The 14515-nt window shown below is 28.5% G+C and overlaps 2 protein-coding genes and 1 non-coding gene across 3 annotated transcripts; all 3 read right to left on the reverse strand.

Moving 5' to 3' along the window:
- Nucleotides 1–308: 308 nt before the first annotated feature.
- On the reverse strand, nt 309–392 carry TRNAL-CAA (transfer RNA leucine (anticodon CAA)). The gene has a single exon. It is a non-coding gene; the product is annotated as a tRNA-Leu (tRNA).
- Nucleotides 393–2647: 2255 nt separating this feature from the next.
- On the reverse strand, nt 2648–5983 carry LOC112720123 (uncharacterized; the record flags this gene model as incomplete). Its single annotated transcript, XM_025770947.3, is given in 4 exon segments — nt 2648–3020; nt 3435–4161; nt 4493–4691; nt 5786–5983. Coding segments are annotated over 4 exon segments (1290 nt in total). The 3' UTR covers nt 2648–2813.
- Nucleotides 5984–7860: 1877 nt separating this feature from the next.
- On the reverse strand, nt 7861–13967 carry LOC112720911 (cellulose synthase-like protein E1; the record flags this gene model as incomplete). Its single annotated transcript, XM_025772004.2, is given in 5 exon segments — nt 7861–8577; nt 9188–9535; nt 11193–11432; nt 12244–12456; nt 13836–13967. Coding segments are annotated over 5 exon segments (1485 nt in total), but the record flags the coding sequence as incomplete, so codon positions are not given.
- Between the last annotated feature and the right edge of the window lie 548 nt (nt 13968–14515).

Here is a 14515-nt window from a genome sequence, read left to right on the forward strand (position 1 = left end):
AAATAATACTTGTTTAAGATTGAAATCAAAACAAATAATTTTACGAAAATTTATGTTTCCAAATGTGAGAAGTGGGATTTGAACCCACACCCTTTGGTACCTTCCTAACAATATATTATAGTTTGGAAAAGTTAGTTAAATTTGATAATAAGCAATCTTTTGTATAAGTGAGATTTACTTCTTATAGCTTGAAAAATGTATATGAGATAGAATAATGAATATCTTGAATTATGTATGTCTTTTTATTTTAGAAGTGATTTTAACTTAAAACCAAAACAAATAATTTTACGAGTTATTATTTTTCCAAATGTCAGAAGTGGGATTTGAACCCACACCCTCTCACAAAGACCAGAACTTGAGTCTAGCGCCTTAGACCACTCGGCCATCCTAACAATATATTATAATTTGCAAAAGTTAGTTAAATTTTATAATAAGCAATCTCTTGTATAGGTGAGATTTACTTCTTATAATTTGGAAAATATATATAAGATAGAATAATGAATATCTTGAATTATATGTCTTTTATTTTAGAAGTGATTTTAAGTTGAAACAAATAAATTCTTAAAAATAATACCCATTTAAGATTGAAATCAAAACAAATAGGCGCCTTAGACCACTCGGCCATCCTGACAATATGTTATGATTTGGAAAATTTAGTTAACTTTGATAACAAACAATCTCTTGTATAAGTGAGATTTACTTCTTATAGTTAAAAAAATACATATAAGATAGAATAATGAATATCTTGAATTATATATACCTTTTTATTTTAGAAGTAATTTTAACTTGAAACAAACACACTCTTAAAAATAATATTTGTTTAAGATTGAAATCAAAACAAATAATTTTATGAAAAATTATCCTCTTACGAAGACCAAAACTTGAGTCTGGCACCTTAGACCACTCGGCCATCTTGATAATATGTTATGATTTGGAAATTTAGTTAACTTTGATAACAAACAATCTCTTGTATAAGTGAGATTTACTTTTTATAGTTTAAAAAAATACATATAAGATAGAATAATGAATATCTTGAATTATATATACCTTTTTATTTTAGAAGTGATTTTAACTTGAAACAAACAAACTCTTAAAAATAATATTTGTTTAAGATTGAAATCAAAACAAATAATTTTACAAAAAATTATTTTTCTAAATGTTAGCGTGGGATTTGAACCATACCCTCTCACGAAGATCAAAACTTAAGTCTAGTGCCTTAGATCACTTAGCCGTCTTGACAATATATTATAATTTAAAAAAGTTATTTAACTTTTCATAACAAATAATCTCTTATATAATTAAGATTTACTTCTTATAGCTTGAAAAAATATATATGAAATAGAGTAATGAATATTTTAAATTATATATGTCTTTTTATTTTAGAAGTGATTTTAACTTAAAACGAACATATCCTTAAATCATTGAATCATATAATATTTGTTTAAGACTAAAATTAAAACAAATAATTTTTATGAAAAATTATTTTTCCAAATGTTAGAAATAGAATTTGAATCCACGTACTCTCAGGAGGACTAAAATTTGAGTCTAGTACCTTAGACCACTTAGCCATCTTGACAACATATATTTCTTCTAAAAATCTTATATTTTACAGAAATTTTGTTCACAATAGTTTACAAAAAGCATTTTAGCAAGCAACCTTTTTTTTTGTTCACGAGCAAGCAACTTGAAAAATGTCTTAAAATTCCAAGACCCCAAAAAAAAGAGAAATGTCTTAAAATTAGAATTTTTTGTGCGTCTACAGTATTTCTTTGACCGCTAAGTGCTAACATTAGTTTGATCCATAGAATGATTCTCTTTGGGACTACTTATATTTCATCTCACAATTGAATTGGGTTAATTGAATTATATGAAACCTATATCCCGTAACACTGAAGTTTTACTTAAATTGATCAAAATTATTATCAGAGATTGATTTTAATGAACTGATATTTTCTTGTCAATGTCATCCAATCAAATTTTTTTCTAAATGACCAATGAAGTAATGGAATAAAGAGTAATTTATGTTTCACACATGATAATATACTATTAGATGTTTATTTAACCTTTTGCTACATACAAATTAGATGTTTATATGACCATTTATGTTGTATATGATAATATACTATTACATATTTATCTAACACTTCCCACGAAAAGTAAATGCAAATTATATTTAGGCATATTATTATTCATTTAATTCTTTGATTTGATTTCCCTGAAATGTGACTTCTCTTTTCTTATTGAAAAATCAGATCAAAACATCAAAACAAAGCATAATGCACACGCACTAATACAAGGCCACATTAGCCAGCCAAAAAAAAAAAAAAAGAAATGCAACCTTCTCACAAGTATAATTCGATTAGAATTTAGATCCTCTAAATTTTGAATTTTTATTTTAGAGTGGAAAGTGTGATCTCTCACTATTGAATAATTTCTCTCTCATATTTTCTCTTAATCCCACCTATAAAATAAAGGATGAAAAATCACACTTTATCCTCTAAAGTGGTGAGTTAAACGATTAGTTCATTTTGTCAAATGGAAGTTGATATTTAGAGATTCATTTTGTCAAAATCAAAATCTTTCAAATGTCAAAATGGTTGTTTACTCTTAAACATATAAAATAAATAAATAAACACTAGAAGGCCCCTACAAAAGTTGGACATTTGATATAAAGGATAAATTTCTTATATACACAGCTTTGATCAAACGAGAGCTTGATATGAAAAATATCAACATATTTAACAAGGTATGATAGATGTTGATAGATTAATAAGTCAAATAAAAAAAGGGATGATTAACAACATCATCATTCATCAGGACCTAATAAACATCATATTCCTCTCTTCTATCACACCCATCCTGGGAATGTCACTATGAACATAGTTGCCACCATTGACAACTTCCCAATGCAACTCAGAGAGATAACTCTGGAATTGAGGTCTCTCTACTCTTTCATAGTGATACCTTTGAACTGTTCCACCAACTGCTTCTCCCATATAATTTGAACTGCCACTATAGACCTGAGAGATGATTAGGGAAAAAGCATATTTTAAGGACATAGTTGCATTGTGAGAAACATTATTTGGACGTCTAAAAGTAGACATTTTGGAACATTTGCCACCACCTAAGAATATGTGTTTTTCTTTCACTATATAATGTCATGAAATCATTTTTCTCAAAAGCTTAAGCCACATGAATGGTATATATCTCTAACAGATAGGATGTCCATTTTTAGATATATAAATAATAATGTATAAATCATAGGACAATGCACCAAGATAATCTTGTAACTATATATCTTAGTTAGATTTATGATAGTACACCATATACCAAGTTTGAATTGGTTCACTAAATGCATTCCCCAAATAATATATCTCTTTGTTTATAATTTATAAACCGTTTTTTATGCTGAAAGAAGTCAAACAAATACATACCTGGTAGCCTTCATTTCTAGCAACAAGTGGCAGTCGAGTGATATCCATTGTTCTAACATAATATGTTTGAGAATATCTAACATTAGTTGATGTTGGCCAAAGTTGGAAAGGATTCAATGGCTTCATTGGTTGCAAAGGCTGCAACAATCTCTGAGAGCTCTGTCTCATACCCTGACCATAATAGTAGGCAGCACAATGAGCAGCTCTATGGTGTGTTGCATCGACATTGTTCAGGTAGCCACATCTGATTGAAGCATGTTCATTTGACAAACCATAGAGTGATGAGTCTGATGACACAATTCGCGGGAATTTCGAAACCTCACTTGATTGAGAATAACAATTGAGATCAACTGAAGTAGTTGGTAATTGCTGCCTAGCATCTTGTATTTCTAGATATGGGCGACATATTTGCTCTCCTGAACCCCTTTTCCTTTTCCTCTCGCACTTCCTCATTGTAGCTCTAATAAACTTGTAAGTGCTGCACATTCCGAGTGGAAAGGGTTCATCGCATCTACCACTATCGCCTCGCTTGTTGTTATAACCAGGGTAATCTTCTTTCCTGAAGTCGGCAAGCTCGATCAATGTCAATAAGCTTTGTTCACCAAGCTTCTCAATCTCCCAGTTGCTGAAAGGAGGACTAGTCTTATGATTCACATGAATTTCACCATTAGCACTAAGCATGCAACTTGCATTCTTGAAGAAACCAAGCACAAGATCTTTATGCTTCCTGTAAAGTTTAGTAGGATAAATAGTGGAAAATGAAATTCAATATAAACCAAAAAGTAAAAAAGAAACATAGTAGAATACTACTACTAGTAGACAACAACTTAATGCGAAAATAGAAATACTCATGATGAACGAACAATTACAAGTCAATAACAATTCTATAAAAACCAAATATGTGCATATTGAGAAGGTTAATTCATGTTCTTAACTTTGTATATTTAAGAAACACATACTGAATAAGAAAAGACATAACTTAGTTATACTTGATACTACTATTATCCATGAACAATAACGAGGAATCCAAATATATGACTGGTCACTGGAAAACTTACTTAATCACTGTCAAGTTGTCTTCCTTTCCATGGAAACCTGCATGAGGAAAGTTGAATATAATGCGATCAAACCTGCGCATCTTCAATTCCAGAAGATACTTCATCTTGGTTGCATCCACTCCGTAATACAAGCACGCTCCTAGCTGTTTTAGTTCGTCTAAATTCGATTTCGCTTGCTTGTAGTTCTTGGTAACATCATCTTCATGAATGATGTGGACAGCATCAATCAACGCCAAAAGTCAGGCAGAATCATTTTTTCAAAGAATCAAAGTAACAAAAGAATTACACTAATTAAGGGTATGCTTGACTGAAGTGAAAATGATAAAGGGGGAATAAAAGAAGCATTTGCATTAGAACAATGTAAGCTTATAAGTTATCCCTTATCTCACTCATCCCTTTTCCACCATCCCATCTTTACTCTAGCCATATAACACTTGAAAGAGTGATATTGTGAACGTTGTGTGTGCTTGCTATGTCTCATATACATATATCCTCATATGGGAACCAAATCAAATAGGTCACACACCTAATCCAATGGTAGAAGAGTGTGCCAAGTGATTACAAATAACATAACTCATTTTAAAACATTTCCCTTAATAGTTATTTATGGGGACTATTTTGACTCCTCAAGGACCAAAATAAGCACCAACCTGAAAAAACAAACATAACATGAGCAAACACTAGCTACCAATACCATACAATGTCCTGTGAAACGGGAAGGGAAAGTAAATAAAAAATTAAAAAAAGAAAAACACATAAATATAAATTCACTAGTTTACAAGCAATTTCACTAGTTGTGGAGAACCATAACCTGGTTAAAAGGTATAAACAAATATCTAGAAAGTGATTCATCATTGTTAAAAGTTACACAACACAAGCCACAGAATAATAAGCTAAGAGAATAATGTTTTTTTTTGTCCATGTATCTTCCAATCCGATCAGCCAAGAACTAATCCTTATGGATATGAACCTCATCTCCATTTAAGGTTGACTACTGCCTAATGGGTTGCTGCATACAAAAAGGTGGATTCGAACTTCTACACTTGCTTAATAGTTCATTCTAATCTTTTAAACACAAAAACAAGGAGACTAATATTTTAAACACAAAAACAAGGAGAACAACAATATATATATATATATATCCACCCTAATTTTTCCCGCGAAAGGGGGAAAGGAACATTCAATCATATATACATAAGTATCCATCAAAGACCCAAAGTTCGAAACTTTTACATTAAACAACACGAGAATCAAGAGAGTAATAAAGAATCATAGTGAAAATGAGAGAGAGACCATAGGAATCAAGAGAAGAAGCTACAATGTTGGAAGCAGAACCGAAGGATCGTGCGAGTGAAAGAGAGAAGGAGAAATCACCGTCCCCAACCAACAGTATTTGGTGATCACTTGAATAGTGTGTTACCCATTTTGCACCTACTTCTTCTTTCTCCATGCTCCAATTCAAAGCTTTTCTTCTTTTCTTCCTGTTCTTCCCTTTCATAGAGGTATGGATTTTTTTCTTTCGTTTGTTATTGCTTTTCCTTTTTTGTCCCACTTTTTCCAATCAACACGTTCCCACCTTACAGCATTTTCTTTTGTCTTCCTTAGGGAAAAAGCTTGAATTTTTCACGTTATATATAGAGAGTGGAAGTGGAAGAGACATGCATCACTGACAACCGTTCCATTATTTGAATTTGGCTTTATTATGAATCAAATCAGAGAATAAGAGAGAGTTTAATTTGGGAAAATTCCGTAACTTTGCTATTGAAATAATTAAAAGAAATAGTGAAACGGAGTAAAAAAAGAAAAAATAATAAGAATTTGTACCCATAAACTTTATGAAGATAAAAGTATTTATAAAGAAGAAAATTAATATTATACTCATTAAAAATAAATTTTGTACAACAAAAATACTTAAATTCTAAATTTTTATTAATTTTTTAATAAAATTTTTAAATTATCTCATCCTTTATCTTCAACTTCAATTTCATCGTTATTTCTTTTTCCTCGAATCTCTCATTTTTATATTTTTTATTTACCAACACTTTAATCATCAACACATCATCTCTACTACTCTTTTTATAATCTTTACATACCTGCATTCAAGCATCAAACCAACCAGTGTTGTTGGAGGTGTTGTGAAAAGATGGTGGCGATGCAAAACTCAAACTCGCAAATTCGCGACTAGTATGAGAAGATTATATCATTTAAGTTATAAATGATTGGTACAAATAATTATTTTTTCAAAATAAAAAAAAGTCACATTATTATTATTATTTTCTAAATTACTACTTTATTAAATTATATTAATATACCAAAAAAGATTTAAGAAAAAGTGACCGAGTAAAATCATTTTCTAATTTCTACTATTGTAAGTCAACTATCATCATTACTTTTCTCTAATCTTTTCGTTAAAGTTTCTCTTTAATTAGCAGTGAGAATTAAGACCGTGACTCCGTCAGAGTGAGAATTTCTAGTATATGACTAAATAAAATGATGACTTTCAAAGGAGATAGCTTGTGCCACAAGCTATATATAATTAGCTTATTACAGATTTACACTTAGTTACATAAATGGTAGAGTCTATAATGTTTATGATTTTATCATTAATTCATTATAATAGTTATAGTTGTTAAACCGTTTTAATAACATTTAAAAAATATTATAAAAATAAAATTATATTTTAATAATATTTTTTATTTTAATTTTAAGTTAAAAAACATTAAATAATAAAACATTGTTACTTTAATTTAAAAAAAATTTACTAAAATTATATAGCTACTATAATCACCGCAGCAATAAATTTTGATGATAATAAATATCTATCTCCCTCAAGCTTGGTTAGTGAAAATCTAGAAGCCTGAGCTTGGCTAAACATGATTGAGCGAATAAGGAGCAAGAATTTCAGTTAAAATGTGTATTGAAATTGGTGGTAGCAATGCAACTTTACTAATCCAGATTGAGCTCTCTCCCTTTTACTGTAACAATCCATTTCTATATTTTAATTCTTTCATGGAGTATTGGGTTGGCTACTATATTAAGAGCTAATTTGTTGTTACAGTACGTTGTTTTGGCTAAATCATAGATCTCTTTTTAACAAGCCATTTCAAAACACAATTCATTACTTTAAATAGTTCGAGTAAAATAGTACCAGTCTTAAATTTATGACTTTCCAGTTAACATTTCAAATAAAACCTCGGATTTCATAAATTATCTATTCTCCGAGTTTGCCAATAGCCTAATAATATATTAATATGTTCCAAAGAAAAAAAAAACATAAAAACAAAAGTGACATGTATACACTGAAACTCATGAAACTAAACTTGCAAAAGGGATTTAAATGGGAGTAATTTGTTCAACACTTGAATAAATAGCACTAGAACCAAAGTCTTGTATATCTGATTTTTTTTTTTTTTCATGACATTCAAATGACAAAGAAATCATAATTCAATTTTTTCCTATTTCCATATCTCTCTAGTCAATGTCTCAAAAACAGAACAATAAAATATTTACTTAGTAAAAAACATAATAGTCTTCTAAATTATAGTGAAGACATTCACATTTGATAGAACACAAGCACTTAGAGCCACTGCCATTGATTTAAACACAACAGAGGTTGGAAATCTTCCCTTGTCCTTCCTTAGAAAGAGGCCTTCATACAAAGGCAAATTGATGAGAACCAACACCACACTTAGTAGAACTTGCAATGGCAACACCATCAACATTCCAAGACCACCTTTGAATAAGGCACCAACAAGACAAAACAAATTGAACAATGCTAGTGTTGCAAGAAGAGTGAGCATTGGGGAAGAGTTTCCAAACTCCATTATCTCCTTCTTATATCTTTGAGAAACATTTTCTTCAGCTACCTTAGCTGAGATCACAAAGTCTAAACTTGAAAACCCTAGAGACTTGAAGATGGTGTCAATCAAGGCAAATAAGTATGAGCTTGTTCTCTTGTAAAGCCACATCCTTAGGTCATTCCAATAACCTTTTATTGTGCCTTCTGACCACAAAAATTCCAACAAGCATTGAGTATTTTCACCAAGTGTGACATATGCATATGGTATGAACCATGGACTTGACATCTGATGATCCATGAAAACAAAACACATTTAGTTAGGAAGTACATCTTTGCTTGAAATTTGAACAAAAAAGAATATATTGTAATATCCTAGATCAATTTGCAAGGATTTTTTAGTCTGACAAATTAATTCTCAACAAAATTTAATCACCAAATCAATTTTTAACCTTTGATTTTATTAGACAGATCAATCCTTGTATTAAATTTGGGCAAAAAATTGGACAAATCAATCTCTTTCATTATTTATTAGACTAACTATTTTTAAAATTTTCGTATTATTTCTTTTATATAAACAAACAATCTAAATAAAACCTGGAGGATTGATTTAGTGGTTCAAATTTGTTAAAACTTAAAATGTCCGACTAAATTTCTTAGAAACTATTTTTGGGTATTATTTAAAAATAAATAAAGAAGATAGTCCCAAGGATGAACATTGGGAAAAAGAGTGAATATGGATGGATGGATGGATCAAATTCTTAAATTGAGATCATAGTTAAATTGAACTTTAATAGTAGAATGTCAATGAAACATAAATGTTAACCTTTATATATTTTTACCCTTCAATTTTAACCTGTGATCATATTTATATATTAAAACATGATGATGATTGGTACCTGTGGAAACAAGGAAATCCCTTTGAGGAGACAAAGTGAAGGGAAAATTGAGTAATAAAGAGTTGGCAAGCAATTAAGGACCCAAAGATTGTAAAAACAATATGTGATTTGAAGTCCTGGGCTGATTAATCCATAAGCACACCATGCAGCACTATACTTAGAGAGCAGAATTTGGAATCCTCCTTCAGACCATCTCTTATGTTGAACTAATGCTTCTGGCAATGTGGTTGGAGATACTCCTAAGAAAGCTTTCCTTTTTGGATTATAGTACACTGATTTCCACCCTCTACATTGTATAGCTAAACCAGTTATAACATCCTCCACTGCACAACCATATAGTAGTCCCATCTATCCAATCATATATCATCATAACATAAATTATTTTAACTACTATACAACTATATTAAGCAATATTATGCAGAATAAATGCTCAAATTCGTTCGTAAAAGATCACTCGTTTTTGAAATTAATTTTTAAATAATTTTTTTAATTAAATTTATCTTTTAAAAATTTTAAACTAGTGGTGTTAGTCTTTCTTTCATTTTTTTCATTGACGGCGCCAAAATTTATTAATGTGGCACGTTAAGTGATACTCAATACATACATATGAGTTTTAATTGACTATTAGCATGATAAATTTATGAAATAAATCAGATCAAATCAAAACCTATTTGAGGAGAGAATTTGAGAGGAAATGGATTCTCTCCAGTTTTTTCAACACTTGAGGAAATGCAGTGTGATCTTTCACCATTAACTTTATAAGTGAGGCCAAAATTAAATATAAGAGAGAGAATAATGAAGGGTGAGAGATCACAATTGACACCATCCAGTTTTTTCTTCACTGGAGAGGATCCACTCCCAATTTGAGGTATTGGAATTCCTCAATTTAAAGTTGATTTTATCTAATTTCATAAACTTATCATGTTAGCTACCAATTAGAACTACTAAGTGTGTCTTGTGGGGTGTCATTTTACGTGACACATTAACAAATTTTGACGTCATTAAATAAGAGAAGTGATAAAAATATTAAAATAACTAATTTAAAATATTTAAAAAACAAATTTAATTAAAAAGAATTCAGAGATTAATTTTAAAAATAAATAATTTTTCAGAGACTAATTTAACTTTTTATTCTATACATGACCTCATACTCTTATATGTATAGAGAGAATACACGTATGTGTTTTGCCATATGTGAAACTTGGTATATCTATAGTTTATAAAATATGGAATTATCTTCTTTCATAAATATAAGTTTGATTATTATAGATAAAGTAAATGTCTTTTTTGGTGTCTTACTATTTTTTCAAAAGACAAAGTATTCTCTAAAATTCAAAAATTTTAATCGGTCTACACCTATTTAAATTATTGGTCTAAACGACTTCTATCATTAGTCTAAGCAGCATAACACATCAGCAGATTATTGTTTACCAAAACTGTTTAGATCATTACTTAAATAATTGAAAATTAATTAAAGATTTTTAAATTATGAAGAGACACTTTAATTTAACTTTTCAATAAATAGTCAAAAATCGAAAAAAATATTTATTCTTATAGATATGAAAAATCAAAATATAACATGTGTAATATCATTTAATTACGGATGATGTTAATGTAATTTACTCTTGTTTTTATTATTACTATTACTAGTACTACAATCATTTATTCACATGTGCCCTTCGAAAAAAAGTTTAGTTTTAAATAACCAAATTTAGGTTAAACTATTGTCTTCTATAATAATGTTGAAGGGTGATTGCAATTTTTCCCATAATTTTCTTTTGCTTCTGTTCTTATCCTAACATCTTAAAACAATTTTATGATGTAATACTTTTATAGTTGAAATTATCTAAATGATTCATAAACAGATCAACATGTCAAAATAAAATGTTGTTTGCATCCTTAATATTTTAATTAAGTATTCAATATTGTCCCTAATTTTTAGAGTACTAAAAAGAAAAAAAAAAGATTACTATCAAAATTGAAAAGATGTGAGAAAGAAGAAAACCTCTTTTCCCCATAGTGTGTTATTCTCATAAGTGCAACTTAAAAGAGCCTTTGACTTTTCTTCCAATAGATGCAAGCTTGTTTTTGTTATTGATTGGTCATTGTTTATATCTTCACCATTCCAATGCTTCAAGCTTTCTTGATCATTAAACTTTCTTCCACATAGTGTATCCCTCTTATGAAAGCAACCAGATCCAATGTACATAGGTCCACCAAAACCATCCATCCCAGGGAATTCCCACTACACGGTTTCAAACCCCATCACAAAGCACTCAAAAATCTATAATGTGTTAATTACAGGTAAAGTGTGTTCTTTCCTTAAATATATGTGATTTTTTAAAAAAAAATTAACGTTTAATTTTATTTTTAATATTTTTATTTATGTTAAAATTATTTATAGATGTTAACTTCATTTAAAATATTAGAGACAAAATTAAAATTATTTAAAAATAATTATAACATAAATTAAAAACATTAAAAATAAAAATAAATAAATAAAAATATTTAAAAAATAAATATTAAAATATTTTTAAAAAAATTACAAATATTAAGAATAAAAAATATAGTTTACCCTCCAATTATATTAATTTTGTAAAGTTTGGTATAGAAAATAAGAGTGAGTATAGTGCCATGTGAATATCACAAAATAAGCAATGCTACACATGTCTGATTATAAATGAAATCTAATTTGATTACGATTCTGAATTTAGTTTAATTATAAAAAAGGGACAAGAAATGTGGGCAAACACGTGAATAGAAAATAAAAGATATTATAATAAACAAAATTAGGTTCACATTTATGATCAACATTTGAATGTAGCTACTGATGAATGATTTTATGGTATGAATATTGAAAGCACTTTTTAACAATATAAATTGGAATTTGAAAGAATAATTACTAACTTAAAACTCTCAAATACGATATAATTAGTAGAAAAATTTTACCAAAAAGACAAGTAGAAGGAGGGAATATCTAACATAAAGTAATTCAAATTTGTAAATTTTTTTAAAACTTTGATTTTATGAACATCAACTAATAATTAAATATTTACCTCATAAATAACTCTTAGAGCACCGCCATAGATATCATTCTTTGTAAGATTCTCAAAGCCCTGTGGCGTTTGCACAAAAGCGATTTCATGGCCTTTTTCTTCATCAATGAGAAAGCAAAGTGCTTCCTTTAGAGATTGTGCATTGTTCGAGTACATGTCACAATCTACATTAAGAATGATTTTTCCATTGCTAATAATTGATGACACCCTTATCTACATTTAGCAATTAAGGTCAATGACCATCATTTTCTCCAATATTGCTAATGCATCAAGATAATCTAATAATTCAAATTTCAGTAGTACTACTATATGATCATCACAAAATTATTGACTATCAGATTCATAAACAGAAAAAAAAAATCCTCTAAATGAGGAAAATTGTAAAATGATGAATTACCATTAAATTTGTAATTTTTATAATATTTAAATTTTATTATTTTAGTTTAAGAGTGATTAAACTCTTGTATTCTTATTTTACCAATGTTTTCACTTTGAGTCCTGCGCGAGAGAGCTAATGGAATATTTGTACAATGTGTACAATGGGTTATTTATTTTTATCCCAAAAGCTTAAGTTGGAGTTCACCAAAGATCAAACTCTTGACCTTTCGGATTTAAAGCTCTGATACCATGTCATGAAACCACTCATCCCAAAAGCTTAAGCTGATGGGAAAAGATAACACTAATGGTTATATCTCTAATACTGAATCGGACATCCCTAAATCTCCATTATACACATTGTACAACTATTTTACTGGCTCTCTATGCTTCCACCTTCACTTTTAAAATAGCTTAATCTCCCTCTGCAAACCAAAAAATACCAATAATTTCTACTAGTTAGATGGACAATATTAAATTATTTAGATTTACTTAGTGCATATACATATATAGACGGATCCAGAAATGATATTATGGGGTCAATAACACATATAATATTAAAAATTATGTAAAAAAATTATATAATATAAGATGTATTATAAAATATACGGATAGAGAATATATTTTAAAGTAAAAAAATATGTGTATACTTTTTACTAACGAAGTGGTCGATTCTTCGTATCATAAAATTCACCGATAATAGAATTTGTGTCAAAATTTTCAACAATTTTTTTTCAATATAATTAAAAGACAATTAGCAAGAAATTCATCTTTTATTTTGTTTCTAAGTTATTTTTCACAATATTCATAGTTAGAAAAGATCTCTTAATTGTAGCAGTTGAAACAGAGAGAATTAATACCAAACGAATAAAAAAACGCCCACAAGAAAAAAAAAATCACTTTATGAGATTTAAAAATTTTTATTTAATTAAAAAATATTAGTAATAATCTCTTTTTCAGATTTTTTTAATATTGTTACTTATTTTTTAGATATTAAAAATTATTAATATTTAAATTAAACTAAACTTTTATTTATATTAAATTAAATACTAAATATTTTTAAAAAAAAATCAAATTATACCTAATAACTTATTACTATTAAAAAAAGTTGGGAGGACCAAGTCTACTCGCCCCTTTATGTCCGTTCCTATATATATATATATATATATATATATATATATATAGTTGATAGAGTGAAGCTCAAATCTTGATAGTACCAGTGAATTCATGGCTCCAGCTTTGAAGTTATGTGCAACATGGGGCCTCTTCTCGCGAGATAAATATACCAAGGTTGGCAAAACGATTCCATCTATATCCTTGGCGCTCGAGTCTTTCCCATGAAGTAAAATCTACAGAGAGATTAATGTGTAAAACACGCGCATAATAAATATAAGTTTATATATTGATTTAATAAGTATTTATATATAAACTAAACCGTAGTTTCGTTGTAACAATACAACAACAAACAATCCTTTGTTGATAACACCATTAAATTTTATCATATATTATATTTACATTAAAACTGTTTACAAAGTCATACGGGAGACAGCATGACTTTATATGAGTCATTAGATCGATCACACTGGAAGACTGCGAGAAGCAATAGAGGATTTAATGTAACAATCCATATTTCTAATTATGGCAAAAATAGTATTATAATAAGGATACTTCCATAAAGACGCAGAAAATGTCTTTTTTTAAAGATATTTTTTAATAATTAAAATTTAACACATATAATCATTTAAATTATGTTATTTTTGTCAAAATTATGTCAGACAAATTAATTTGACTGAAAAATAGTGAATCAAATTTTAAATTTGTCTAAATTAATATCATTTTTTATAAAAATGACTACAATACCCCTATTATATAAAATGACTAAAATACTCTTATTATA

Source organism: Arachis hypogaea, chromosome 11 (genome assembly GCF_003086295.3).
Source record: "Arachis hypogaea cultivar Tifrunner chromosome 11, arahy.Tifrunner.gnm2.J5K5, whole genome shotgun sequence".
Lineage (NCBI taxonomy): Eukaryota > Viridiplantae > Streptophyta > Magnoliopsida > Fabales > Fabaceae > Arachis > Arachis hypogaea.